The 26,239-nt window shown below is 36.2% G+C and overlaps 1 protein-coding gene across 1 annotated transcript in view; it reads right to left on the minus strand.

Annotated features, from left to right (window-relative positions):
- EYS (eyes shut homolog) overlaps positions 1–26,239 on the minus strand; it is a 1,011,092-nt gene that overhangs the window by 874,636 nt on the left and 110,217 nt on the right. Inside the window, exons 6-8 of the mRNA XM_076332996.1 lie at positions 24,749–24,908; positions 4,535–4,639; positions 4,128–4,267 (exon numbers count right to left, since the gene is read on the minus strand). Coding sequence (XP_076189111.1) covers positions 4,128–4,267; positions 4,535–4,639; positions 24,749–24,908 — 405 coding nt within the window. The remainder of the gene's footprint in view (positions 1–4,127; positions 4,268–4,534; positions 4,640–24,748; positions 24,909–26,239) is intronic.

The raw sequence follows: 26,239 nt of genomic DNA on the forward strand, positions 1-26,239 counted from the left end.
TCTGTTTCAACTTCTGTAAAAGTTTTTTTTATTTTTGCCACTTCTATTCTTGTTATAGAAATAAAATAAATTGGCTTGAAATTATTCACTTCTGGCAATTTTTGGCTAACTACCCCTCCCTTTCTCCCTTTGCCTTTTTTTTTTTTTCTTTTTTTTTTACTTTCTTACAAATAACACTTTTTCCAGAAACTTTAAATGGATTGATAATCATTAATTTCCCTTGGATAAATAAAAAAGGCTTTATTTCTGAATATATGAATGTATATAATCATATAAGATATAAAATAATGTCTGCCTTTTCCTACTTTACATGTCTTCACTATGCTGTGCAGGTTCTCAAAGATAAACACCTAGTGATTCAAAGACAGCCTCCTCCAAATTTTTTTTTGTGAAGTTCCCCAGTGCAATGCTCTATTAAAACATCTAAGTAATTTCTTTCTTGTTTGAATGTTGAAGTTTACCTTAAACCAAGAAGGCATACCTTGAAAACACAACCAAGATTTTACCTCTCCTTATGTATAAATTCATTAAACAGGTTGACAAAAACACACACACACAAATTGTTTTCATGAAGGCATTTTAAAATCTGTTTAAATCAAACTATTGGTGCAGTATTTGCAATATGTCAGAACTGCAGAGTCATCCTCTAATCTGAAAGTCAAGCATCGCATCACGTTACATGCATCATAAGCAACACAGATTTGCTGAAAAGAGTGTTATTTGCAGGTACAACTTTGAGGTTAACCAAAAAAGCCTTATTGAAAATTTTCTAGCTTTCAAGATCTTTTAGGTGGTTTTTTTCCTCCTAATACATCAAGCACAAAGAAAACAACATGAGCATCTTTTACTTTATTTATATCACTCTTCCGTGATTTATGTTGATTGCCTTATTTTTACAGATGAAGAAACTGTATAAACTTGCAAAGCAGGTAAGGACCAGGACAAGCATGAAAGTGGCAGCTCCTCTAAACACTAAGTATGCATTGAGCACATAAATATTTCCATTCAGAAGGTTGGAACTGTGATCCTGACTGCAAATGTAATAGGGTAACTTGGGATCATTTGGCTCATAAAAAGAGGAAACCACTTCCAAGTAGCTTAGGCAAGTGGAGCTCAGTAATTCAGTTAGACACAACTTTAGTACAGTAAAGATGTAGATAGACACTGAGAGGACTTTTCAGAGATGGTTCAGTTCCTAAATCATATGGGAATTATTTTTGACAAACCAAGTTGATACCCACTGTGTGTCTGTTTATGTTTTAAAACTGAAAATAGAATAAAACCCCCCTGAAAACTACTTTCTAAATGCTATGATTCTTTTTCAAAAACAATAACCATTGGCCAACATTGTGAAGTTCCCATAGCTACTGCTACAATTTCAAATCTTTTCTTAGGAGATGCTAATGGAACCTATGATTCTGTAAGCTTGCAGTCAGAATTTTGAAAAACTAGTGTTTTGAAGGAAGCAATAAAATGGCTTGATAGGACTTAGCCATGGCCACTAAAAAAAATCACACATCTTAGGATGCCTCCACATTTGTGATTGCTTGGGTCACAGGTGGGCTTTTGAAGTGAATAACCTCTCCAGGGATGTAGTGGATTTCCCATCACTGGAGGTTTTCTGGATGTGATTGGACAGAGTGCTAGATAATCTCACGTAGGCTCCCTTTCCCACAAAAGGTTGGACTAGATGTTCTTTCAAGGTCCCTTCCAGCCTGGGCTGTTCTGTGATTCTATAGCTCTATGATCTACACCTAGTGTGTTGCACTACGGCTATTTGTTATTACTATTTCTCTTATCAATTCTCTATGAACTCCAGTTAATAAAAATATTGGGGTTTGTAACATACATCCTATATTGAAATGGGACAAGGATATTTTCTTTATTTCTTTCAACGTCTTCCTGAGTAGATGAGAGAAGACAAGATATTATAATACGAAGTGGCTAAATTTGGTCTTGTTGGAAGTCATTAACTTAAAGATGCCAAAATTTTAACTTATTTGGAGGTCCTTCATAATTCTAGGTACAGGGCAGGCAGGCTTTATCCTGGTTACAAAGTTAAGATTAGATTTTGAAATTTAAAAGGAAGATATCTCCTGTTCTAATACATTCACTTTCTTTTTAATATTTATTTTAAAATAAATTATAATTAAAATAATATTAAAACCAACCTTAGTGTTTTAAGTGTTGTGCTGTGAAAGAAAAAAAAAACAAACAAACCCACCCAACACATTAGTATCGTTATACATTTATATAGAGATAAAAGATCCCCAATGACTTAAATTTACTTTTTGTTTATTAAGAAAATATTTAAAATAGTACCATTCTTTTCAGTTTATTGTGTTGGATACACAGAGGTAAAGCAGTTCAGGACAACTAAGGTACCATTGGAAATGGAAAAGAAATGAAAGAATGCAAAAATATAAACTTACTTTCCATCCACAAAGAATAAATAAAGAATTAAGTGCTGAATTATGTAATTTACTGAATAATACAAACCTTTAATTTCAAATTATTACTTACACTACTTCAAAAAGTATTCAAATATTCATTTGTTTGAATAAGGCCTTTATTTTTTCCAATAAGCAAATGATACTACTTTAATGATCTGTAGGCTAAGAAAAGAAGTAAAACCCAAACATATCACTCTTTTATTTTAGTTTCTATTCCCTTTCCCATTTGAAAATCTACTTATTATTCACATTATGCCCAAATTAGGTGTCTCATACAGTGAGTGTATATAGATACATATATATATTATTACATTTTTTCCCACATGACATTTATGATGGTCTATGAAATGTTTGTATGAATAAATTATTTATGTCTGAGGGCTTTTAAGCAAATATTACAGTAAAATGTTTTAGTAGCTCCCATCAGCATCCTTGGCACACCATCACTTCCCATCCTAACTAACCATAATGATTATTGCATCATTATGGTGTTATGCCATGTACAATAGATTTGCACTCAGTATGACACTTTAAATCATAAAAATGTTAAAATTTACCAGATGCTGAACAATTTAAATATAAACCTTTGAGCCAGTGAGTATTTCAGTGTTACATTTCATATTCTTTGGTGATTGTGTACCCATGGACTTCAAGGTGACATAAATGTTGATTGCTTCTTTGTAAACACATTGCCTGCTCTGCATAGTGTATTTTTATGGTGAATATATTTCAATAAAAGAATTGATTAAACCTTTGAAACACTGGTTATCATGTTTGAGCAGCTGTTTGAAAGGGCTATATAGCATTGTGTACATAGCTTTTAAAATAACTATCATAATAAAAAACTGCAACAGTATTTCACTTTATCCCATATTGAAATCTCGGTAACTCAAGGGCCTCGGTCTGTAGTCCACCCTGATGTGAATGAATACTACCCAGACCAGTAATTTAATTGAACAGATCACTAAAGAAAAGTGAGAAGGATACAGCAAGTACATTTCTTAAAGAGATCTGGGTACACAATGGATGTTATTTTGGCCTAAGCATTGTCAGCATCTAACTTAAAGATTTCTAGAACACTTTGAATGTACAAAAATCAAATTTATTACTATATTCTGTGAGCATTTAAGAGTAACTTGCAAGGATAATTTTGATTTTTTCTAACTGCATTTTCAGTTCTCATTGCAGTATAGTTAGTTTTGCTTTAGTTTTTTTGTTGTTTGGTTGATTATGGTGTTTATTTTTGTTTTTAATGGAAATGAAGCTTTTGTCATTCTTTCTGTGCATTGATGTACTATCAGCCTTCTCTCTAGTAACTTTTAAACACATCAAACATTTCAAGGAAATTTTGTCTTACGTTTCTACAAGTTTCACAACATAGCAACAGCAAGTAGGGGATAGAAGGAAACATCAGTGAGTAAATCTATAAAGAGCAAGAAAGGCAGAGCTCAGACATTACACAGTTTGTTGGACAATGACCAGACTAGTCACATCATGCACTTTTGGATGTGCGTGTTACACAGGAAAGAGGAAGGTTAGCATGAGAATATATCAAGAACGAGTACTGTGTTTAGGGAAACCCATGGGAAATAAGGCTTCATCAGCTCACTGCTCTTAGAATAACTTGTTTGTTTTCCCAAAAAACACTGGGTGGAATATATCACTTTATCCTACCTCTGTGTTTCCAACACATGGTGATAAACACGTGTAATTAAATCCATGAGATTTATCCATACACAGTGCTCCTGGGGCACAGCTTGTATTGTAGAATAGGCAGGCGTCAATATCCAGTTCACATCTTTCACCTTCAAAACCTGCACCACAAAAAGAATGTTTAATCGCTGTTCATTCAGAATATTGACATTATGTCTGTTCAGGGTCTTAGTTAACACCACTCTACGGCAGTAATTTGGCAGTTTTATTTCCTAAACAAAGTGAAAAACTGGGATTCTTCATAAAAATGTTCATTGCATACATTGAGATATATTGCTATTTTTATGTTGCTATTTCTTAAACTTAAATATTTGGATGACATTTTCTTTGTTCTGTTTAGAAAATACAATAAATTTCCAATGACTTACCTATAGGGCAAGTGCACTTAAAATGATCTTCATAGTCAACACATGTTCCTCCATTTTCACATGAATTGGAACCACAGTTATCAATTTGCACCTCGCAGAATTCTCCTGGGGTTGAAAAAAAATCCTAAAAAGGTTAAGAATTAATATCATGTTCTTGGAAAAAAACCATGAACCATATTAGTAATATTGGTAAAATAACTATTGCTTTAAATAATCTTTCTGGAATATTGGCTAGAATTTAAAGACCTTGTGTAACTTTTCAGAATCCTTTCTCTCCATTTATATAAAAAAAATCTCAGGGTCTTAAAAAAAAAGGTCAAAACCAACTCTTTCAGCATTAAAAAACAATTTTAGATGTGATCCAAATGGGGATACGGAGCTGAAGAGGGAGGATTTTCACTGGAAAAAATAATTTGAAATGGAGGTAATACCTTTGCATTTTCTTATACTTTTTACTGCTGCATGAGTCATCCCTGATCTCTACTCAAGACTTTTGATTCTATTATGTATATATTTCATTATGCCTTTTCTGGGCTCTATTTTGGCTAGGAAGAAGCTAGTCCACATTTGTCTGAGGTAACCTTTAGTGTCATTCCACTGAACAATTACTTGCTCATTTAGCTGAAGACTTTTTTTTTTTGCTCAGCAGGAAGAAATAACTGAACTTGTAACTGGCCAATTCTAAAAAAAATGTACTGGAGAGAAATACATCACTGGCAATGTGATAAGAGTCAATAAGGAAGACCATCAACTTTACCATTAGTCTTGGAAAACCGGTAGATTTGACAAAAAAGAAAACACATTAAGGTTTTCTCATTATTTTTGGTACTGAAAACAATATAATGAATTCTGTGTAAAGGTTCTTGAGATTTTCTTTCTTGTTATTGCTGTGCTATTGTTCTTTTTTCCATGTTTTTTTTTTTTATTTGTAATTTACTATTTCTACAGCAGGAGTTCCTTTTTTTTTTTTAATTTTAGAAAAGATAAAGAATAGAGAAATGAAAAGTGAAACAATCTTTACTATTGAGAAAACTAGAAGAAGGTGGGGGAGTTTTGAAAAGTTTCGAAGAGGAAAACTTCAGAAAAGAAAGTAAGAGTAGATTACTGATGTTTTTACCACCAACTTGTTTGTAATCAGTGTTACTTCACTCAGTGGCTTAAGCAGAAAAAACAGAAAAGCTGTACAGGAGAAAAATGTTTGGGAGAGGTGTACAAGAAATTGGGATAATTTCTTTAATCAGACAATATATTCTGTAAAATGTTGTGTCAAAAGTAAGTATTCTATTTGAAATTCTTCATATGGCAAAAAAAAAAGGAAATAATTTTACTTCAAATAAAGAAATTGTTTTTAAATTTTTAATCAGCTCTCCTTTTGATCTAAAGCCAGAGACATCAGGAGAACATGAACTAATAGTATAAAATTTGGTAAGAAATGATTGTTTCTCTGTTTCAGCAAAGCATTTCTACCAATTTCATTCAATTTAGTCCATTCCTAATATAAAACACTTAAGCTTCGAGAAACTCACTGCATCTTTTAATATGCTGGAATGGAGTGTCAAACTGAGACCTAAAGATTGCTTTTAATGGACTGCTATAAATGTAAACAGGAATATACTTATTAAGGCCTTAATGCTGTGATTTGTTGGCCAGAAATCGTTATCTTGGGCCAACAGGTGCTAAACCACATGTACAATCTCCTGTATTTACAGAGAGGTTGACCAGCACGCTATACAGACTTTTAATGTTTATTTTGTCCCTTTGCTCCTTAGTCAAAAATAGCCCAGTATTAACATATATCAATTTTTTCAACAGCCAAGAGTATATTTTACTGTAAGTTATAAAGCTTACTGAGTTAGAAATATTTTTTAAAGTATATTATTACTGTAAAATTTTAAAAATAGAGAAAACAGGAAACTATATACTTCTTGCTGTTTATTATTATAATATAATATGTAATATTACAGGGGCAACTATGGACTACAAGACTTTCATTTGCTCACTTTGTATTAACACTAATGGTAACTATACGTATCTGTATCTCTGGGGAGATACCTTTGTGATTAATACTTTTAGAAAGCCATGCTACAAGCCAGGACAAGAGTTATAAAATGTAACTTTGTGTAATATTGGTTGTCAAAAAGACATGCTAAAAAATAAATGAATATTTTAATTGCAGAATCAACTGAATGTATTGAGGAAGTTGCTCTCTCCTAGGAAATGTGGGTTTGTTTTTTTTTTTTCCTTAATGAGGTCTGGAAGGCAAAATTGGGAAAAAAAATCTGGGAATAAACTTCAAGTCAATATGTATTTTGGATCCATTTTTTCATATTTATTCATGAGGGTGGAATTGTCTTGTCCAAGAAATCCTTATGAATAAATATTAGTATAATCAAACTGGCTTAAAGAATTATTTTTGCTATAAATCTGAAATCCTTATAATGGCTGTATCCTTTAAGCGAACTTTACAACTTTTCCTTGCCACAATGAGGTCAAGAAAGCCTAGTAACTCCAAACTGTTATAAAATTTATTAGAATCTGAATACTGCTGAGAAATGCATAATTTATGGTATTAAGATCTGATTAAGTGTTAAATGGATGTCAGGAGAGATCTCCACAGTAATCCACTTAGCTTTTAATGCCTAATTATCACTTCATAGTGAGTGAGGGCTGAATAATTGAGAAATGCAATACTTAGAGAACTCAAACAAGATTTTTGTGTGCAATTAAGCATGTTATTCTTCTATCAGGAATAAGTTCAGCAGGTACAAGGAACAAAGGAAAAAATAAAGAAATTATAAAACATAAGAGGGAGGGAAAATAATTTGATTAAAGAGTTTACTGTTGTACTGTTTATTTTTAAAAAAGACCTTACACATTTTTTAGCTAAGCATGTGTTCTTACAAGTTAAATTGTTTAATTACAAATTCTATGCCCAAGATATCAGTGAAATAAAGTGTGACCACAAACGGGCACAAACTGAGGTTACGCATGAACATCAGGAAACATTTTTTTACTGCAAGTGACCAAGCACTAGAACAGGTTGCCCAGAGAGGTGGTGGAGTCTCCATCCTTGGAGATATTAAAAAGACATCTGGACATAGTCCTGCGCAACCTGCCCTAGGTGACCCTGCTTGAGCAAGGGAGTTGGACAAGAGGACCTCCAGAGGTCCCTTTCCAACCTCAACCATTCTGTGATTCTGTGATTCATAAAATCGTAGTATATCTCAAGTTGAAAGGGACCCATAAGGATCATTGAGTCCAACTCCCTGCTCCTTGCAGGACTGCCTAAAACTAAAACATACGACTAAGCATCATCCAGATGCTCCTTGAACTTTGACAGACTTGGTGACGTGACCACTTCCCTGGGGAGTCTGTTCCAGTGACCAACCACCCTCTCAGTGAAGAACCTTTTCCTAATGTCCAATCTGAACTTCCCCTGACACAGCTTCATTTCATTTAATCATGTCATGATGTGGTTTAACTTCAGCTGGCAACTGAGCACCAACCATAGAATCATAGAATTGTTTAGGCTGAAAAAGACCTTTAAGGTCATTGAGTCCAACTGTTAACCTAACATTGCCAAGTCTACCACTAAACCATGTCCCTAAGCACCACATCTACACGTCTTTTAAATACCTCCAGGGACGGTGACTCAACCACTTCCCTGGGCAGCCTGGTCCAATGCTTGACAACCCTTTTGGTGAAGACATTTTTCCTTACATCCAATCTAAACCTCCCCTGCCGCAACTTGAGGCCATTTCCTCTCGTCCTATCGCTAGTTACTTGGGAGAAGAGACCAACACCCACCTCGCTACAACCTCCTTGCAGGTAGCTGTAGAGAGCGATGAGGTCTCCCCTCAGCCTCCTTTTCTCCAGGCTAAACAGTCCCAGTTCCCTCAGCCGCTCCTCAGAAGACTTGTTCTCCAGACCCCTCACCAGCTTCGTTGCCCTTCTTTGGATGTGCTCCAGCACCTCAATGTCCTTCTTGTAGTGAGGGACCCAAAACTGAACACAGTATTCGAGGTGCGGCCTCACCAGGGCCGAGTACAGGGGCACAGTCACTTCCCTACTCCTGCTGGCCACGCTATTTCTGATACAGGCCAGGATGCCATTGGCCTTCTTGGCCGCCTGGGCACACTGCCGGCTCATGTTCAGCCGGCTGTCAACCAGCACCCCCCAGGTCCTTTTCCGACAGGCAGCTTTCCAGCCACTCTTCCCCAAGCCTGTAGCGCTGCATGGGGTTGTTGTGGCCGAAGTGCAGGACCCGGCACTTGGCCTTGTTGAACCTCATACAGCTGGCCTTGGCCCATCGATCCAGCCTGTCCAGGTCCCTCTGCAGAGCCTTCCTACCCTCAAGCAGATCAACGCTCCCGCCCAACTTGGTGTCGACTGCAAACTTACTGAGGGTGCACTCCATCCCCTTGTCCAGATCATTGATAAAGATATTGAACAGAACTGGCCCCAAAACTGAGCCCTGGGGAACACCGCTCATGACTGGCTGCCAACTGGATTGAACTCCATTCACCACCACTCTCTGGGCCCGGCCGTCCAGCCAGTTTTTGACCCAGTGAAGAATATGCCCATCCAAGCCATGAGCAGCCAGTTTCTCAAGGAGAATGCTGTGGGACACGGTGTCAAAGGCTTTACTAAAGTCCAGGTAGACCACATCCACAGCCTTTCCCTCATCCACTAGGTGGGTCACCTGGTCATCGAAGGAGATCAGGTTGATCAAGCAGGACCTGCCTCTCATGAACCCGTGCTGGCTAGCCTGATCCCCTGGTTGTCCCGCTCATGCCTTGTGAGTGCCCTCAAGATGAACCACTCCATAATCTTCCCCAGCACCGAGGTCAGGCTGACAGGCCTGTAGTTCCCCGGATCCTCCTTCCAGCCCTTCTTGTAGATGGGTGTTGCATTTGCTAACTTCCAGTCAACTGGGACCTCCCTGGTTAGCCAGGACTGCTGATAAATGACTGAAAGTGGCTTGGTGAGCACTTCCACCAGCTCCCTCAGTACCCTTGGGTGGATCCCATCCGGCCCCATAGACCTGTGTGTGTCTAAGTGGTGTAGCAGGTCGTTCACCATTTGCCCTTGGATTATGGAGGCTTCATTCTGCTCCCTGTCCCTGTCTTCCAGCTCAGGGGCCTTGGTACCCTGAGAACTACTGTCTTATTGCTGGTCACCAGAGAGAAGAGATCAGCACTTCCCCCTCCGTTGTCCCTCTTGAGGAAGTTATAGACTGTGATGAGGTCACCCTTCAGCCTTCTCTTCTCCAAGCTGAACAAACCAAGTTACCTCAGCTGCTTCTCATAAGTCTTGCCCTCGAGGCCTTTCACCATCTTGGTTGCCCTCCTCTGGACACACTCTAATAGTTTGATGTCCTTCTTATATTGAGGCGCCCTAAACTGCACACAATACTTGAGGTGGGGCCACACCAGTGCAGTGTAGAGTGGGACAATCACCTCCCTCGACCGGCTAGTTATGCTGTGCTTGATGCACCCCAGGACACGGTTGGCCCTTTTGGTTGCCAGGGCACACTGTTGACTCATGTTCAACTTGCCATCAACCCAGATCCCCAGATCTTTTTCTGCAGGGCTGCTCTCCAGCCTGTTATTCCCCAGTTTGTACATATAACCAGGATTACCCCATCCCAGGTGGAGAATCTGGCAATTCAATACACTTTAGTTCTTGAAGATGGGGTTGGCATTTAAGTTTTTCCAGTCAAGAACCTCATCAGCTTACCATGACTTTTCAAAGACAATAGTGACCTGACAATGCATTGGCCAGGTTCCTCAGCACCCTTTGGTATGTCTCTTCTGGTCCCATCCCATGGACCTGTACATGTCTGATGTACATGTGCATCCTAACAGTATCTTCCTCTACTGTGGGTGATGCTACATTCCCAGACTTTGTCTGCTATTAAGCTCAAGGAACTGGAAGACACCTGAGAACATACCTGTGGAAACTGAGGTATAAAAAGCAATTTACTTTGCATTGTACCCACTGTCCTATTGAGCAGAGGGCCCTTATTTTCCTTGTCTTGTCTTTTGTTACCAATATACTTAGAGAAAACTTTCTTGTCCTCCCTGCTTCTTGCTAGTTTCATCTCCAGCTGAGCTTTAGCTTTTCTGACTCCATCCATGCACACTCAGGTGATGTCTTTATATTCCTCTCAAGCAGCTCATCCCCACTTCCACTTTCTGTGTACTATGGGATAAGACATTTAACTACATTAGCATACTAAACATGAAAGAATATACCTTGCTTCTCATCTGTTTGTTAGCTTGGAATCCATGATGCACTAAAGCAACTACATAGCTCTGGGGTTGGTACCAGCCAGCTAAGAAACAGATAAACTAGCATACTTATGTCTGTACCTGATTATAAACTTACCAGTGCATTTAAATAAACAATAACAAATAACCAAATCCAGGTGATATTCACCTAAGAATTCTAAAGAGACTAAAATATGATATTGCTGAAGTACTATCAGTAACATGGGATCAATCATTTAAATTGACTTTGGGACCAGAAAAAGGAAAGGTGGCAAATGCAACACAAATTCTAAAAGGAAACATGAGGGGTTTTACCATGTAACCCTGCAATATGATACTGCCACTGCTAGCACTAGGCCATAAGCTTTGCGCTGAATTTGCAAGGCCTCAGGACTGAGCCTCATCAGGCTTGCTCTGTCTTTCCTGCAGTGATGTTTTACTTGGCTTAACTGTGACAGCAGGTTTTTTCTTCTAATTTGCTTTACTTTTGTTTACCTTTGTATGGTACAACCATAGTTTTATATAGATAATAACAACAAGTAGTTATTCTGTGTAGAATGAGATTTACAGCTCTAATGCAATGCTGTAAAGAAATGCGGGGCTGGTATGATAACAGAGGCCTTGAAAAGTGGAGGCACAGGATGCAATGTGAGGAACACAGGCATGGGATGTTGAGAGATGGGGCATAGATTCGGCATTGAAGACCCCATGGCTATAAACAACTCACCAGTGGTCAGTTAAAGAATGCAGACCTGGAGCTGGACAAAACTGGTCTTAAGGGTAACAAAAAGAACAAAGAAATAGTATTTAATATACGTTAGAGCCACCATAAAAAGTAAATTCAGATACAAAATAGAACTGCAGCCCAATGAAGAAAAAGTGTAAAAGTATTTTAACAGACATAAAGAAATGACCCCAGGTGGATCCTGGAGAGATGAAGAAACCACCAGTATGAACATCATATTCCTCCCAGTGAAGGACTATAGATTCTGTAACACTGACCCCAACACCACCACTATGAAACCATTGACCTTAAGACCCAGAGGAGGAGGGAAAAGGGTGAGTATAATGTCATGAAAATGGGCAGAAACTAAAAATGGTGAGTCCCAATTTAAACTGCATTTTTATTCATTTTCTGTAGCAATTAGATCTGGCCCAATATGATTATATTTTTAACTTTGCAGTTATATTACCAATAAATTCTTGGCTTTATGTGTATACAAGGTGTGCTTATCCCTTGCCCATAACCAAGATTTTGAGCATAACAGAATTAGCTAGAGTTATATGTACTAGAAAGTCTGATTTTAACAAATAACTTCCTGAATGTCCTTATAAAGAATATAACTCGCAGTTGCCTTCCATATTGCAGCGTAGAAAAGTCAGCACTTCTAATAAGAGTGTTTAATTTTTAACCCACCTAAACTTTTTAAGCTTTAAAATCAGAATTTGCATTCCTTAGGAATTTAGCTGAACTTGTAGTTGCTAGAGATATTTTTAGGTTTATGTGATCTGCTTTGGTCTATTTTTGCACTTCTGCTCTCAATTTAACATTATCACTATTTTTGCAGAAACTATGTAACAACCAATATGCTAATAAAGAGCATATAAAGATAATCTACACTAAGCATTTCCCATTCCCTATTTTATATAGCAACAAGCTTATCAAACAAAATATATTACATGACCTAATACTTTTCTTCAGTACACAAGTACTGGGACTGCATAATTTTTTTTTTTTTCTTTTCTCTAAAATGAAAGTAATTTTAGCAAGCTACAGCTTAAGAGTATTTTTTTCTTTTTTCTGTTTTTGAATGTAGTTATGTTATAACACCCAGTTAGATATAGTGCATATGTGCACACGTACGCAGACATACACACAGACCCATTACTTTTTGACCATTTAAACCAAGGAGCTAGTAGGAACATTAAAAAAAATGTTATTTGGCAGAGCATGGGCAGTTAAGATTCACCTTCTAAATGTGGGCCTTTACGTCCATGCTATTGCATTTACAGGCCATGAAAAACTCTTAACTTTTGAAGCATGATTTGTCTCATCCTGAACTCTATGTCCAAAATAGGTCAGATGATTGGAGTCTTTACAATTCTCATTTCTTTCTACAGAACCTGCAGAGAGCACAGAGTACAAGCCTGGTACAGATGTTTACATTGTAGGCACTTAAAAGTTAGCCATGATTTATTCCACTTCCAGGAACTTTACATTTAATTATTTTAAAAGACAATAAATCCACTTACAATAATCTTTATTGGACCCACTAGAAGTTGGAAAATAGGTTTTCACGGATTCTGAATATTTCCTCATTTTCATTTGGAGTTGTGTAGAACTGTGTAGTAAATGTGATCTTAGAGAAGTCTAGATATAGTAATTAATCTTTGTGCTTTTCTAAGTAAAGTAGTTTCAGTGAATGGGAAAAGAATAAAAAAACCCAGAAATAAAGAATTGATCTGACAATTCACACATGTAGGTGTTAAAAGCATCTGCCTGACTATAACTCGGACAGTTGAGCAATCAAGTTTAAATGACTTGGTTTTAGCATTAGAATTTGAAAATTGTATTATAGGCTTCATGAAAAATCTGTCTTTAATAAACTAGTTATCATAAATCTTAAAACGAAAATTTATTTAAGACCAATAAACCTATTATAGGCTTCATGAAAAATCTGTCTTTAATAAACTAGTTATCATAAATCTTAAAATGAAAATTTATTTAAGACCAATATAGGTAGCTTTTCAGTCCTCTTAGAATAAAATATAAATGTATACTGACAAAAAAAAAAAAAAAATTGTCTTGACTGTCTCTACAGCTACATTTGAAAAGCAGGAACATATAATTCATCCCATTGGTGGAGAGATTTCTACTATAGATGGATTGAGGATGCTTGCAACTGGATAATCTCCACTGACTATAGATGGATTCTAGACAACCTGTTTAGACTAAACTATTAACTTTTAGATTGCTAAAGATACAACATACTGAATTATTTCATTCATTGACTATCACTACCTCTATCTCAATATTTAATAAAAAGAAAAAATGAATGAATGATACAGCCATCTGAAAAGGTAGTTGGCTTCAGAGTGTACATATTTATCTACAGTGGTGTTTGGAAAATAATCTATGAATACCATTTCTGTCAAAATTTGCAGTTTTAATGATAATTTCTCACTTACTTTACTTCCAAAATTCCTTGTATCTCCATTTTAGGATGGTGTTTCACAAACCCTTGTGAAGGAGGTTTATTCTTCTGAGAGGAAGGGATTATAGAAGGTAAACCCAAGGAAAAAGTTATATTAATTTTCTAATGACACAGTTTTCCTAATTAAGATCTAAAGGGAATAGTTTCCATTAGCTTCTGAAAAACAAGAATTTGCTGGGGTTGGAGATAACAGTTATGAGATTGGAACTCATCGTTTACTAAATCTGATTAAGTGAAAGATATTAGGCACATTTATACCATACAGTGGACCAGTGTTCTAGAAAGTTATTTCTCCTCTTATGAAAGCAACATAAGCTTTTTAACATAGAGACACACATGTCCCAATAAGTGAGAGTAGCCAAAGTGAAACACATATGTTCACTAAATACTGTTCCAGTTTCACAGACTAAGGGGATCTAAACTTTAATACAAACATTTTCAAGTTCAAGTGAGTATTAGTACGCTTATTCTCAAATTTTACCAGCGAACATCTTTTTATTTACAGCTTTTTGAAAAGATCAAAAAGACTTCCACTGGCCACAGTCAGCTTATGACTTAGCCGTGTTGTCTACTGCTGCATGAATTATAAACATGGGCACATATTCTCAAATGTTAAATATGCAGTTAAAATTTCACCTCTCCTGGTTTAGAATGAAATGAATCATTCGAGGACTCTTAGGAATAGTCCTTCCTGAAAGTTCTTTTGTAACTGTTGTTTTAGCACAGAGTTTTTTAGCTGAGCTACTTTTTACAGAATGTCTTTAAATTTGTTTGAGATGTATTTTATTAACCTTGGCTCTTAAATGAACTAATTATTCGGTAACATACAATTTGACTTTTGACCATCTCATAGATTATCTGTCCTTTCTCTTAGCTGCCTCCAGAATTTAGCTGGCAATCTGGCCTTAAAGATTCAGCCCTTGGCAAAGTCTTTTGTAGACCTCTGTTTCAAATAGTCTCTTATTCTCTTGTGGGGGGTTGCTTGCTTGTTTGCTTTGTTGCCAGTCAAAGTGCCCTTTATATGTCTCACTAAAAAATCTTGTTCATAAAAAAAACCAAACCCAGGATACTAGAAGACTATGCAAAACATTTTGCATGCTTGGAACAGAGAAATTTCCTCTAGTTTTATCCCCTTTCACTCTCTTTTAAACTCTTCCTTGTCTGAAGGGAATCAGTCAATCATCATATGTGAAATATGAAGAAATCCAGAACAACCACTCACAGAGCCACTCACAGAGATAGGGAACCTTCCAGAATGAGCATCCTACCCAGCCTGGATAAACAACACCATCCTTGCAGGTTCCTCTACCATCTGGATCCCACAGATCCCCTAACTGTCCCACAGAAACTCTCCAAGAGACGTGAAGGTGCTCCACCTACCTGAGCCAGATGGCAAGGATACAACTAGTAGAGCACTAATATTTCTGTACGGATGCTTATTGGATTAATTTCAGTGTTGACAAGAGGAGCAAAGAATTGGGTATTGCAGGAAGGCAGTGTGCTCACAGCTGTACCAACAGCTATCTCAAACCTGTAACTCTCCTAGCTGGGTCTCTTCTTCAGCCAGATACCTGCTCTGGATGTCATTATTCTTCCTCTGCCCTTGCTATGAGCCCAGATAGTGTAGTAGGGTACTTCATTAAAACTTCAGATTTTTAAAATAATGAGTGGTTTGTATGAGCCTTCATATAAGCCCAAGAAAAACTGTCACAGGTGATGGAACATTATACACATTTCCAATTTAAAAAAAAAAAAAAATAGTTTTGCAGTTTTTCACATTTTCCCATTTGCCAAAATTATCTCTGCTTTATAATTTTTTTGTCTAACCATAAAAATCTCAAAAAATAATATTTTTTCACTTGCATTTGAGTTTTCATAAAAAATTCAGCAGAACATATTCAGCTACCTCAAATCACCTACAGGGTAAGTCTATTTAAGAAGGCACACTGCCCAACTTATGTTTACATTGTTGAAATAAGGTCTTCTCAATAGTATTCATAAAAATTAAGTTTATGTTTAAAAAAAAGCATAAACATATCTACCTGTGCATTTGCAGAGGTAGATAAAATGCTCTGAGACATTACTGTTCTCTCAAATTTGAGTGAACCTACTTTGCTAAGCATGCAAATGGAAAGAGAGTTCTCAAATGGTTGGCTGGCCAGTAGCCTCTACATGAAGGTCATTAGCAAAGAAACAATCCAACTAAGATCAGCAAGAAAACATTTACCTTGGCTCTTATTTTTGTTTACCTGAAAAATGCAGATGAATGCATTATCAATGCAAACACTTCTCTCTCTCTCTCCCCCCTCCCTCCCCTTAAAATTTTCCTTGAATAACTTCAAGTATGCTTGAAAGATTGAACAATATTCAGTTCCAGCACGTCAGGTGAAATGTTGAAAGGGAAAATAGCTTTTAACAAGATGAATGTCAAACATCCAAACATTCAGACTTTCATTCCTAGAACAGAAGTAAAATTGCATATGCCTCACTGAATACATCCCCCCCTGACCACGTATGTAGTCATCCCACATAAGTTAATTATATAAACTGATTAACTTCCATCTTAGCTAAGATTTTTTCCTCTCATTTGGGAATCTGAAAGACTGATACCTTTAATAGTTAGAAGGGGGTTTGTTTGTTTGTTTGTTTCATTTCTAGTATAAATATATTGATAGATCATTTACATTCATATATGCACATTTCGGTGCACTTACTCCACACCTTGACATAAAAAGTCAGGGTAAAATGTAATCAAAACATGCTCTGTTCTCAGAGAGTTCTTCTATACTTTCCATTTAAAAACCCCATCAAACTGGAACTTGCATCTAGCTTTCTTGCAGTGGAAGCAGATCAAACACAGGCCTATCTGTCTGTTGTGGTTTAACCTCAGCCGGCAACTGAGCACTACACAGCCGCTCGCTCACTCCCCCCTGTCCCTGGTGGGATGGGGGAGAGAACTGGAAGAGTCAATGTGAGAAAACTCGTGGGTTGAGATAAAAACAGTTTAATAATTGAAATAAAATAATAATAATAATAATAATATAATAATAATAATAATAATACACAAAGCAAGTGATGCACAGTACAATTGCTCACCACCTGCCGACCGATGCCCAGCCAGTCCCCGAGCAGCGGCCCCCCCGGCCAGCTTTCCCCAGTTTATGTACTGAGCATGACGTCACATGGTATGGAATGTCCCTTTGGCCAGTTTGGCTGTGCCCCCTTCCCAGCTTCTTGTGCACCTCCAGCCTTCTCAGTCGGTAGAGCATGGAAAACTAAAAAGTCCTTGACTAGTGTAAGCATTACCTAGCAACAACTAAAACATGGGTGCGTTATCAACTTTGTTCTGGTCCTAAATCCAAAACACAGCACTGTACCAGCTACTAGGAAGGAAATTAACTCTATCCCTGCCGAAACCAGGACACTGTCAAAGATCTTTTGAATAGTTTATTATTTTTTTTAATGTGAGGATACAAGTAAGTTTAGCTCCTGGCTTCATTAGACATTTTCAATCTGCAGCTGAGGCCACCTAAAATTAGGCAAAGCTAATTAGGATTTTAATCTCTCTGCATATCAATGACCCCTCTGTGAGAAAAGGATAATGGTACTCCCTTACTCAGAGGACTGTCATGAGATTACAGACTAACGGTGCTAGATGATGACAGAATTTGCTGTTGATTTCACAGTGTCAGTCATTCTTATACTTTTCTCTTTACTCCCATATACTATCTATCAGTCTCCCCTTAACTTCTGTGCTCTAGTCTACTTCTGGACTCAGTATCACCCTCACAGATGCTTCTCATACAAAAGAATCTGTGTTCTATTCATTTCTCGCTATACACTAAACTTTCTTCAACAAGCCAGGTGAAATAAAGTTTATCCTTTTTAGAAATAATATTTTACTGTACTGAAGTTATACTGAAATATTTGGCTACACTACCTTGCGCAGCATTGTACAGATTGTTCTTCAGGTGCCAGAGATCATACAGTCCAGTAAGAAATAACTCCTGATTGAAGACTGCTTGAAGTTGCCTAAAGAATGCGTAGAATCAGGATATTGCTTGTAATTAGTACAACTGTGATATGGCCAACAACAGGCTATTGTGGATACCAAACCTGCCAGCCTTAGTTGCACAGCCAAACTTTTTGCTCCTAAAACATTCTATTCCCTGATTTGTATTGGCTAAGAGGAAGAATACTTTGCAATAGGAGGCATGAATATCACACTTGGAGTTCCAGAAAGGTGGTGGTTTTAAGTTCTATAAAAATTCCTTGGCAAATTGACTCTAATTATTTAGATACAAGAATTCTGGATTAAGAACAGGATGAGATGGGTTATAAACCTGGAGTAAAGAGAATGTCAGTGTACTGGGATGGCAGTCCAAATTTGCCACAAAAGTTGATGTTAGTTCTAATGTTATTTAATGTTGTTATTAATGATGTTATTAATATTAGTAATGAACTGGAAAGTAGATAAAACAAAACTTTAATCACATACAGCGTTTGTACTAAATTAGTGCCAAATACTGAGGAGAAAGGTATAATACAAACAAATCTAAAGAGGTTAAATATTTTAAAGGAACATGTTTTAAAAGTGAGATATGCCTCAGGAAATAGAAATGGAAGCAAGTATATTTCAGAAAAAGAAAACGTAAACCTGAGCTATTCAGAGAGAGAGAGTCCCGGAGTGAAGACCAAAATATAGAAGTTGTTGCTGAAGGTAAGTTTCTGATGTAATACAGGTTAAAAAGAAAGTGGATAGGTCTTACAGTGCCTATGAAGACTGTTTATGTCACAGGAAAAATATACATCATTAACTGACATCAATAACACAGATTAAACTATGCCTTCAGTCTGTCACATTGTAGTGTTGTATATAGTATTTCAACAGAATTTTTTTTTTTTTTAAAAGAACAACTACTGAACACAGAGCTTGAGAAATAGCATAAGAAAGCCTTCAAGATTTAGTTCATATGTTAGCATAATTCCAGCTTCAGTGGAGATACAGTGGACTATGTCAGCTAATGATATGGTATATTGTGTCTGAGAAAAAGTAAGCAATACGTGGCTAAGCATGATTATCCATACCTTAAAGAGGAAAGTCGATGTCCAGGTTAGTATAAGAATACTGTGGTGGACTAGTTTACTTGAATGTGGTAAAACAGGTAACTGTTTTGCTTAATCATGTTTTCTACATAGTTTCATTCATGATAATTTCTTCAGAAACACTAAATCCCAACTTGAATGCTTCCACTACACAGAAAGACTTCAGGAGCTGAAAGGTATAAGACTAAGACCTTTTAAAGAAATAAAATAGAGCTACAAAGATCAGCTGTGTAAGTAGGTCTACATGATAGTGTTGTTCATCTCTCCAATGCATTTTCTATTTTTAAACATGCTATATTTGCATCTACACTACACACCTTATCATGTTTTAAACCCGTTAGTGTGATAGGTGATTTTATAGTGCTGTCGACAATTTTTGTACCTAGGTAAGATCTGAAATGCTGTACTCAGTTGAGCTAATCAACACAGGCTCAGCTGAGAAGCTGATCATCAACTTTTTAAACCACTTCAGACAACTTGTTCTGAAGGCTTTCTGACTGAATTTACATAAAAGGCATACTTCTGTTTCTTATTGATGATTTGATTACTTTTTTGGGGTGTTATACAGCTGTTTGAACGTACACTCTCTCTCCAGCTGCCTATCTGGATGCTTAAAGCAAGCTGCAAATTCCCAGTTGCCCTTAACACTTACAACAGATTTAGATGTTGGGTAATGAGAATGAACAATACACTGCTGTTCTCTAGAAAAGACTTATGAAACTATCCATGGAGAAAAGATCTTAGGTTCCTTTTATGTTTTACTCTGAATGAGTAAACAAGGAAAGAATAGACATCAATGAATGTAAAGCCAGAAGAGACAGACAAGCTAAAGCAAATCAGCAGAGTTCTGGAAACTCCCTGAGAGTAAATCTGAAAGTTGTGTGCCTTAATAAAATGAGCCATGGAAGGCTGGTAGGAATTGGAAAGCAGGAGAAGAAAGTGGTAAAGTGAGTAGTTTGTTTTGCATGCACCTGACTTGGAGGTCAGACTTTCACGTGAACACATTGTGATTAGGAAACACTCCCACTATGTCTCTGAAACTTTGCTACTTTTTAAATATTCAGTCAGTGATGTAGAACACCACTCTGGTTTGAGTGCTGGTCTAATAGTCCCAGAAGGTAAAAGGACAAGGGTTTTGTACTTCACTTAAAAAAAAAAAAAATACAGGGTGGGTGAAAGTAATTTTTGGAGTTCATGAGCAGATTAGAGTATTTTATATGTCAAGTTTAAGGGCACATTTTTAAGCATCTCTTTTAGTCAAGAACTTTACTCAATTATTTACTTAGAAATCCATAGGCTGATAATATATATGCTTAACAAACTACAGCATCTTTAAGTTAGCCATGTAATATATAGTTATTCTCAATGGACAAGAATTCTTTCAAAATCCTTTCTTATTCATATGGGACAAATATATTCACTGTACAGTGACTTAGACTGAAAACTGAAATACTAAGAAATATTAACATACTCATAAATAACCCTGTGCATTGGGAACACTTTGTTCCATTTTAAAAGCAACCAGAACTTAAATACTGATATTATATTTCTCTTTGAAATATCAGGTAGAATATTTTCACAGTCTTTTGGCTTTTCATTTAATTGCCGTATGCCAAAGAAAAAGTAGTACTTCCAGCATAAAAATTTCCGTAGTCTTACTATTTCTTGTGGAAATCAAGACCTGAGAAAAATTGTTGACTTAAACTGCTGTAGGTCCCAGTCTTCCTGGAGTTCCCACAAGCATGGTACAACATCAGTCATTAGCCCTCGCTTAGTGTTCTAGAGTTTATCTGCTTCAAATTAAATATTATGCCAGCATGTTTTAATGTGTTATTTTTATTTTTGGACTGCATACTTCTCTATCCTTTTATCTCAATTAGTCCAGTGGAATGCTCCAGATGGAGTGGAACCATTGTGTTTTCAGGTAACTCAGCTTGGTACCTTCTTAGGTAAGAGATCTTTGTAACAACCAGTGCCCTAGCTAAAACAATTTGCCTTTCACCCTAACTAAAGCTATTCAGCCATGCCCTATTCTAAAAGGCATTTTAAACAGCAGGAAACATTTCTAGACATCTGCTGAAGAGTATTAGAGATTGAATTACTTTGGTTGTTATTTTTGCTTTCTGTCAGTTATCACTGAAAGTTCTTTAACAGAAAATTGAATCCTCTGCGAAGCAGCTAGCTGTTCCTTTTTTCTTCATTTAATGAAGATAAGTATTCTGAGTGAACTCCTCTAGTAATACTTAGCAGGTGACTTCTTTATTCCATTATTTCAGTCCATGGTCATTGATGTTTGGAATCTGTGTGCACTAACAATTTCTTTTTCAAAGGCGACAACAGTAATAACACATAAAGTGCAATGAACAAAGCTTAAAATGACAGCATGTGTTGCTGAGACACATACTGCTGTGTAATTCCAGTGACACTCCTGTGATATAGGGACCTCCCATGACTATGAAAATTCCTTTACCTTTAGTACAGGGAATAGAGCTGTGGAAGAAATGTTATTGTTCTTTTTATCTATTTAAGTTTTGAGACTTATAAGTCTTCCACTGTACTTCAACATGAAATAGAGACCTTCCCAAATATTCTGGAGATGGCTGAAGACCTGCCTGCAAATAGGAAGTAGTGGATGAATTCCTTATTTTGCTTTCCTTGTGCACACAGTTTTTGCTTTACCTATTAAACTGTTTTTACCTCAACTTTCAAAAGTTTTCTTACTTTTACCCTTCTGATTCTCTCCCCCACCCCACTTGGGGAGAGTGAGCGACCGGCTGTGTGGTGCTTAGCTGTCCACCGGGGTTAAGCCATGACACAACTGTATTCTGGAGAGCAAAAGAATTTAAAAATGTGGATTTGACCAGATAGAATGGTTTAAATTAGGCCGTGTCATTGTTTTGTTCACTGCTATAAACATTGTCTTAACTAGATTGTGAAAGATATAGGAACTTTTATATCCTATATCATCTTCTCTGGGACATTAGCTATTCTACATCAGAGATTCTTTCTACAGAAGACTGTTTCAAACCACTTACATAGTTCAATAGTGCAAGCTTCATCCAAATCTGTTTATATTCATTTCCCATGTACCCATAGAAATTAGCAGCCCTGTCTCAACTCATTAAAACAGAGAGAAAGAGAAAAAATTAATTGTGGATAAACCTGTGAATGATCTTCTAAAAGGAAAGTTTGAAGATGAAGAAAAAGCATGTAACAAATAGTACTTTAAATTCTGGTTGGTGAGTTTGCTTGGGGTGCAGTTCATTTTAGCAGCTGTAAGATTATTTTAATTAAAGGACTTTTCTACCAACTAAATGAAGTGTCTAACATGCCCAATCGATTCCTGCCAATATGATTGCTCTACACACAAGAAAAGATAGTAATTAATTAGAGGAATCTTCTTCAAGGACAATTGGTCTACTGTGCAAAACCTGAGAAATCGTTAACATGGATTGTTTCATTTCAATGTCATAAGCCATGTTACTTATATGCACTGTTATAGATACAAAGGTTTTTATCTACTTTCAGAGAAGAGAAAAAGGAAAAGGAAAATAAGGAACTAACTGTAGAAGGAAATCAAAACCACAGAAGTCATGACATCTATTCAACAAAAATAACTATATTTTATAACCTTTTTATTGTCTCCTTTAAGACTTTAAACCAAGCACATGGATTTTTTTTCTAAGTCAATTATCCAAAATGTATTTTACATATAAACAGAAATAAATGTAGTTTAAAATTGCATTTGTGTGTATATGCTAAGCTTCTCCAAGGTTTCATTAAAGAGGATGAAACCAAAATGAAATGGTTTTATTAATTTTTAAATCAAAGTTCTGCTTTTCACAGTTGAGAATGTTACATCTTATTTTCTTTTCCTTAAGATAAGTCCACTCCAATATGATTTAAATGTTAATGCAAAGGCTGCAGCTGTAGTGTTTATAATTTATAAACACAATTAAGAACAATTAGATGTGAAACTGCAATAACCTTTTTACTTGCAGATGTATTTAATTCAGAGTCAAGTAAACATACCAAAATTCCCACTGTATTGTCCTTCCCTCTCTCCCTTCCCAGACACATAAATGAAACAATAAACAGGTATAAATGAAAAATGATATGGAACAAGAATGAAGGAGTAAGTTATTGTTTAAAAATAGAAAGAAGTAAAAAAAAAAAAAAAAATTACAGTATAAAGAACCTCTTACAATGAGATCCCACAAAGGAAAGAATCTTGACCTTATAGTAAGATGTCCCTGAAGACTGAAGTCACTTCCACTTGAACTCAGTCATAACTCAGTGTTTAGTAAGGTTAAATTGTATTAATTGCATACATTTATTGCTGTTTACTATAGCCTGTCACACTTTTGTTTTATGATTATGTTGTATTGCACAGACCTTACTAGTATCTCAAAAGCCTTGAAGTATTGTAGTGAAACATTGTTTTTATTAACAAATCCATAGTTTTGGTTGTCACATCAGTAAAAAATAACCCAAAATTAGATTGAAAAAAGAAAAAGGTGGTAAGATGGAAGTGAAAAGAGAGCTAGTCAATATTGTCTGGGGTTTCTTTTTCAATGGCAGTAGATTTAAAGTCCATTTCCTCTGTGTATTAATAGCATTTCTTTAAAGTAATTTAATTTCATTCTTTAGGTAATAAATATTAAGTTTCTATCTTTCAATTGGTTATTTTTTAAACTGTGTTAATCTTTTTGACACTTATCTTTAAATTGATATACATATGGCTAATATCTGTTTCCTTAATGTTACCTAAAACTGGAGAGAATCACATTCAATGCTTCTCTTTCAGTACCCTCTCTGACCAAAGACTAGTGAAGGATTGTAGAATCCAACTTAAATGAGCTTCTATTTAAAGGGTAAGGCTGGAGAGGAAATCAGAAATTATTTTCCTTGCCAACTAAAAACCAATGTGTTTAAGCTATTTTTCTAGGTTTCTTTTGTAGCCAATACAAGAGAAACACTCCTGAAGAAAGTGTTCCAACCACTAACATATCTAACACAGGTGGTCTTAATTTCCCTCTGAAAATGCTTACTCATTGATGATACACAGAGCCTTGAAGACTTGTTTACGAGGTCTCATATTACTTTAGACTTCTAAAGTCAAGTAAAGTGAATCAGTTAACACAGCCCCAAATTAAGTTGCGTAAGTCATTGGTGGTCCACCAAGGAATTAAAATAGGAGTTTAGTTATTGGAAAGATAACTAAAGTTATCTGAACAAATACAGGCTGATACAAACTAACAAACTCCCTGGGCTCTATTGCTTTCAATAATTAGATCTCCAGGAACTGTAATGAGAAGGCAGATGTCTAGCTCACATGCAAAACTTCTACATGTAGACATACACTTAGTCTCTTAAACTGAAGCTGAAGCCTACTCTGGGTCTATTCTTACTATAACCTTCATGTGGAAGCTTCAAAAGTAACCTGTAAGTTTGATTTAGATTTTGTAGGCATCGGAGCAAAGGGCAGAAAATGCAAAGAGATGTGATTACTCCTTCAAACACTTTTCTATTCCTTATTTTTGAAAATTCAGCATTCCTATACTTGAATATTTAAAACAAAATAAAACTACAAGCTTCTATATGATTTGTGTATGCCTTACCTGTGAAATCATGAGGACACAAACACTGAAATAAAGGTTGCTCTCTTAGCTGGCTCATATCAATGCAGGTTGCTCCATCAGAACAATTATTTGGGTAAATTAAACATGCATTTTCAGCAAATTGGCAAAATTCTCCTGTCCATCCAGGTGCACAGAGACACTGCGTATAACAAACAAACAAAAAACAACAAGAAAGAAAACAGGAAATGAAAATGTAATGTGAAAGTTTGTAGAAATTTCTTTGGTCTTGTATTTTACTACTGAGTAAAAGTACAGTAGAATGCAGAGTGTTACATCCAGCTGAGACTATTCTTCATGCCTGTATTTGCAGATGATAAAACAGTTGAGAGAGGCAGAACTCATCTACCATGTCTGTTGAAAACGTGTGGGAAAAGAGGACAGATGAGTAGGAGGAAATGGCAAAGATAATTACTGGCTGTGAGGGATGGAGCTGCCCGCAGGAAAAGAACTGAGTGTGAAAAAAGGATTTAAAAGGCCTGGAGGTGAGGGACAAACCAGGCAGTGATACTAAAACAGCCTGCAAGATAGACAGTGGCCAACCAGTAATGAGAAAACATAATATGGAGCTTCTGTTATACATTCTGACCTTATCTGTTAACTAAAATACACAAAAGTAATTTCTTCAGAGGAATGGGGAAGATTTGAAGCTGTCTAGTGAAGTCTTTTAGTACAAGGCTAGAGCTGCTCCTTTAATTAAAAATAAATTTCTGGAGTAATAGAGATATCTTTGGTAGTCTTCACAAATTACATGTCTTTCATTTTGGGACAATGACAACACAATCATAACTCACTGGAAAAAAGAGTTTCATTTACAAAAAAATGGAACTAAAACATAGGAACAAACATGTAACATTATTATTCCATTGTTATGACAGAATTATTATTAAGCATTACTATGACAGAAACATGTTGGCAGAGTCTTTACTTCAATATCCTTCAAGGACTAAGACACACCATTAAAAAAAATGGAAGGCACTGCTTATAACCATAAACAAACAAAAAAGATACTGAAAATATTCTATTGGAATACAAGCTTATATTAACTTCTCAAAAGAAATGTCCTGTGAAACCTATAAATGACAAGTGCCCTGATCAGCATATAATTAATAGGAGCTTGCCGTGAATCCAATTATAAGGGGAATAAAACAGTATAGCCAACAGTAGCATAAAAGTATTTTAGAACACTGTGAGAGTGTAGCCAGGCACAATGTATAAGCATTTTACATGAGTATGTGTACAATGTGACCACCAAAGGTGTAGAGATGGGTGTAGCTGCACATCATCCAAGTAACAAAAAGTTGCCAAAGGACAAGAGTAGCATAAGGCATGTAAAATAGGCAAGGACATATTGCTGAAGAAGAATGGCTGGCAAGACACAAAAAAGCCCCAAGGCAAGTAATATCAAGAGAAGAAGAGACCCTCCTTTTTTAAGGGGGGGAGGGGGTAAAATAACATAAAACATCAAGTCTG

This window comes from Aptenodytes patagonicus, chromosome 3 (genome assembly GCF_965638725.1).
Source record: "Aptenodytes patagonicus chromosome 3, bAptPat1.pri.cur, whole genome shotgun sequence".
In the NCBI taxonomy this organism is placed as follows: Eukaryota; Metazoa; Chordata; class Aves; order Sphenisciformes; family Spheniscidae; genus Aptenodytes; species Aptenodytes patagonicus.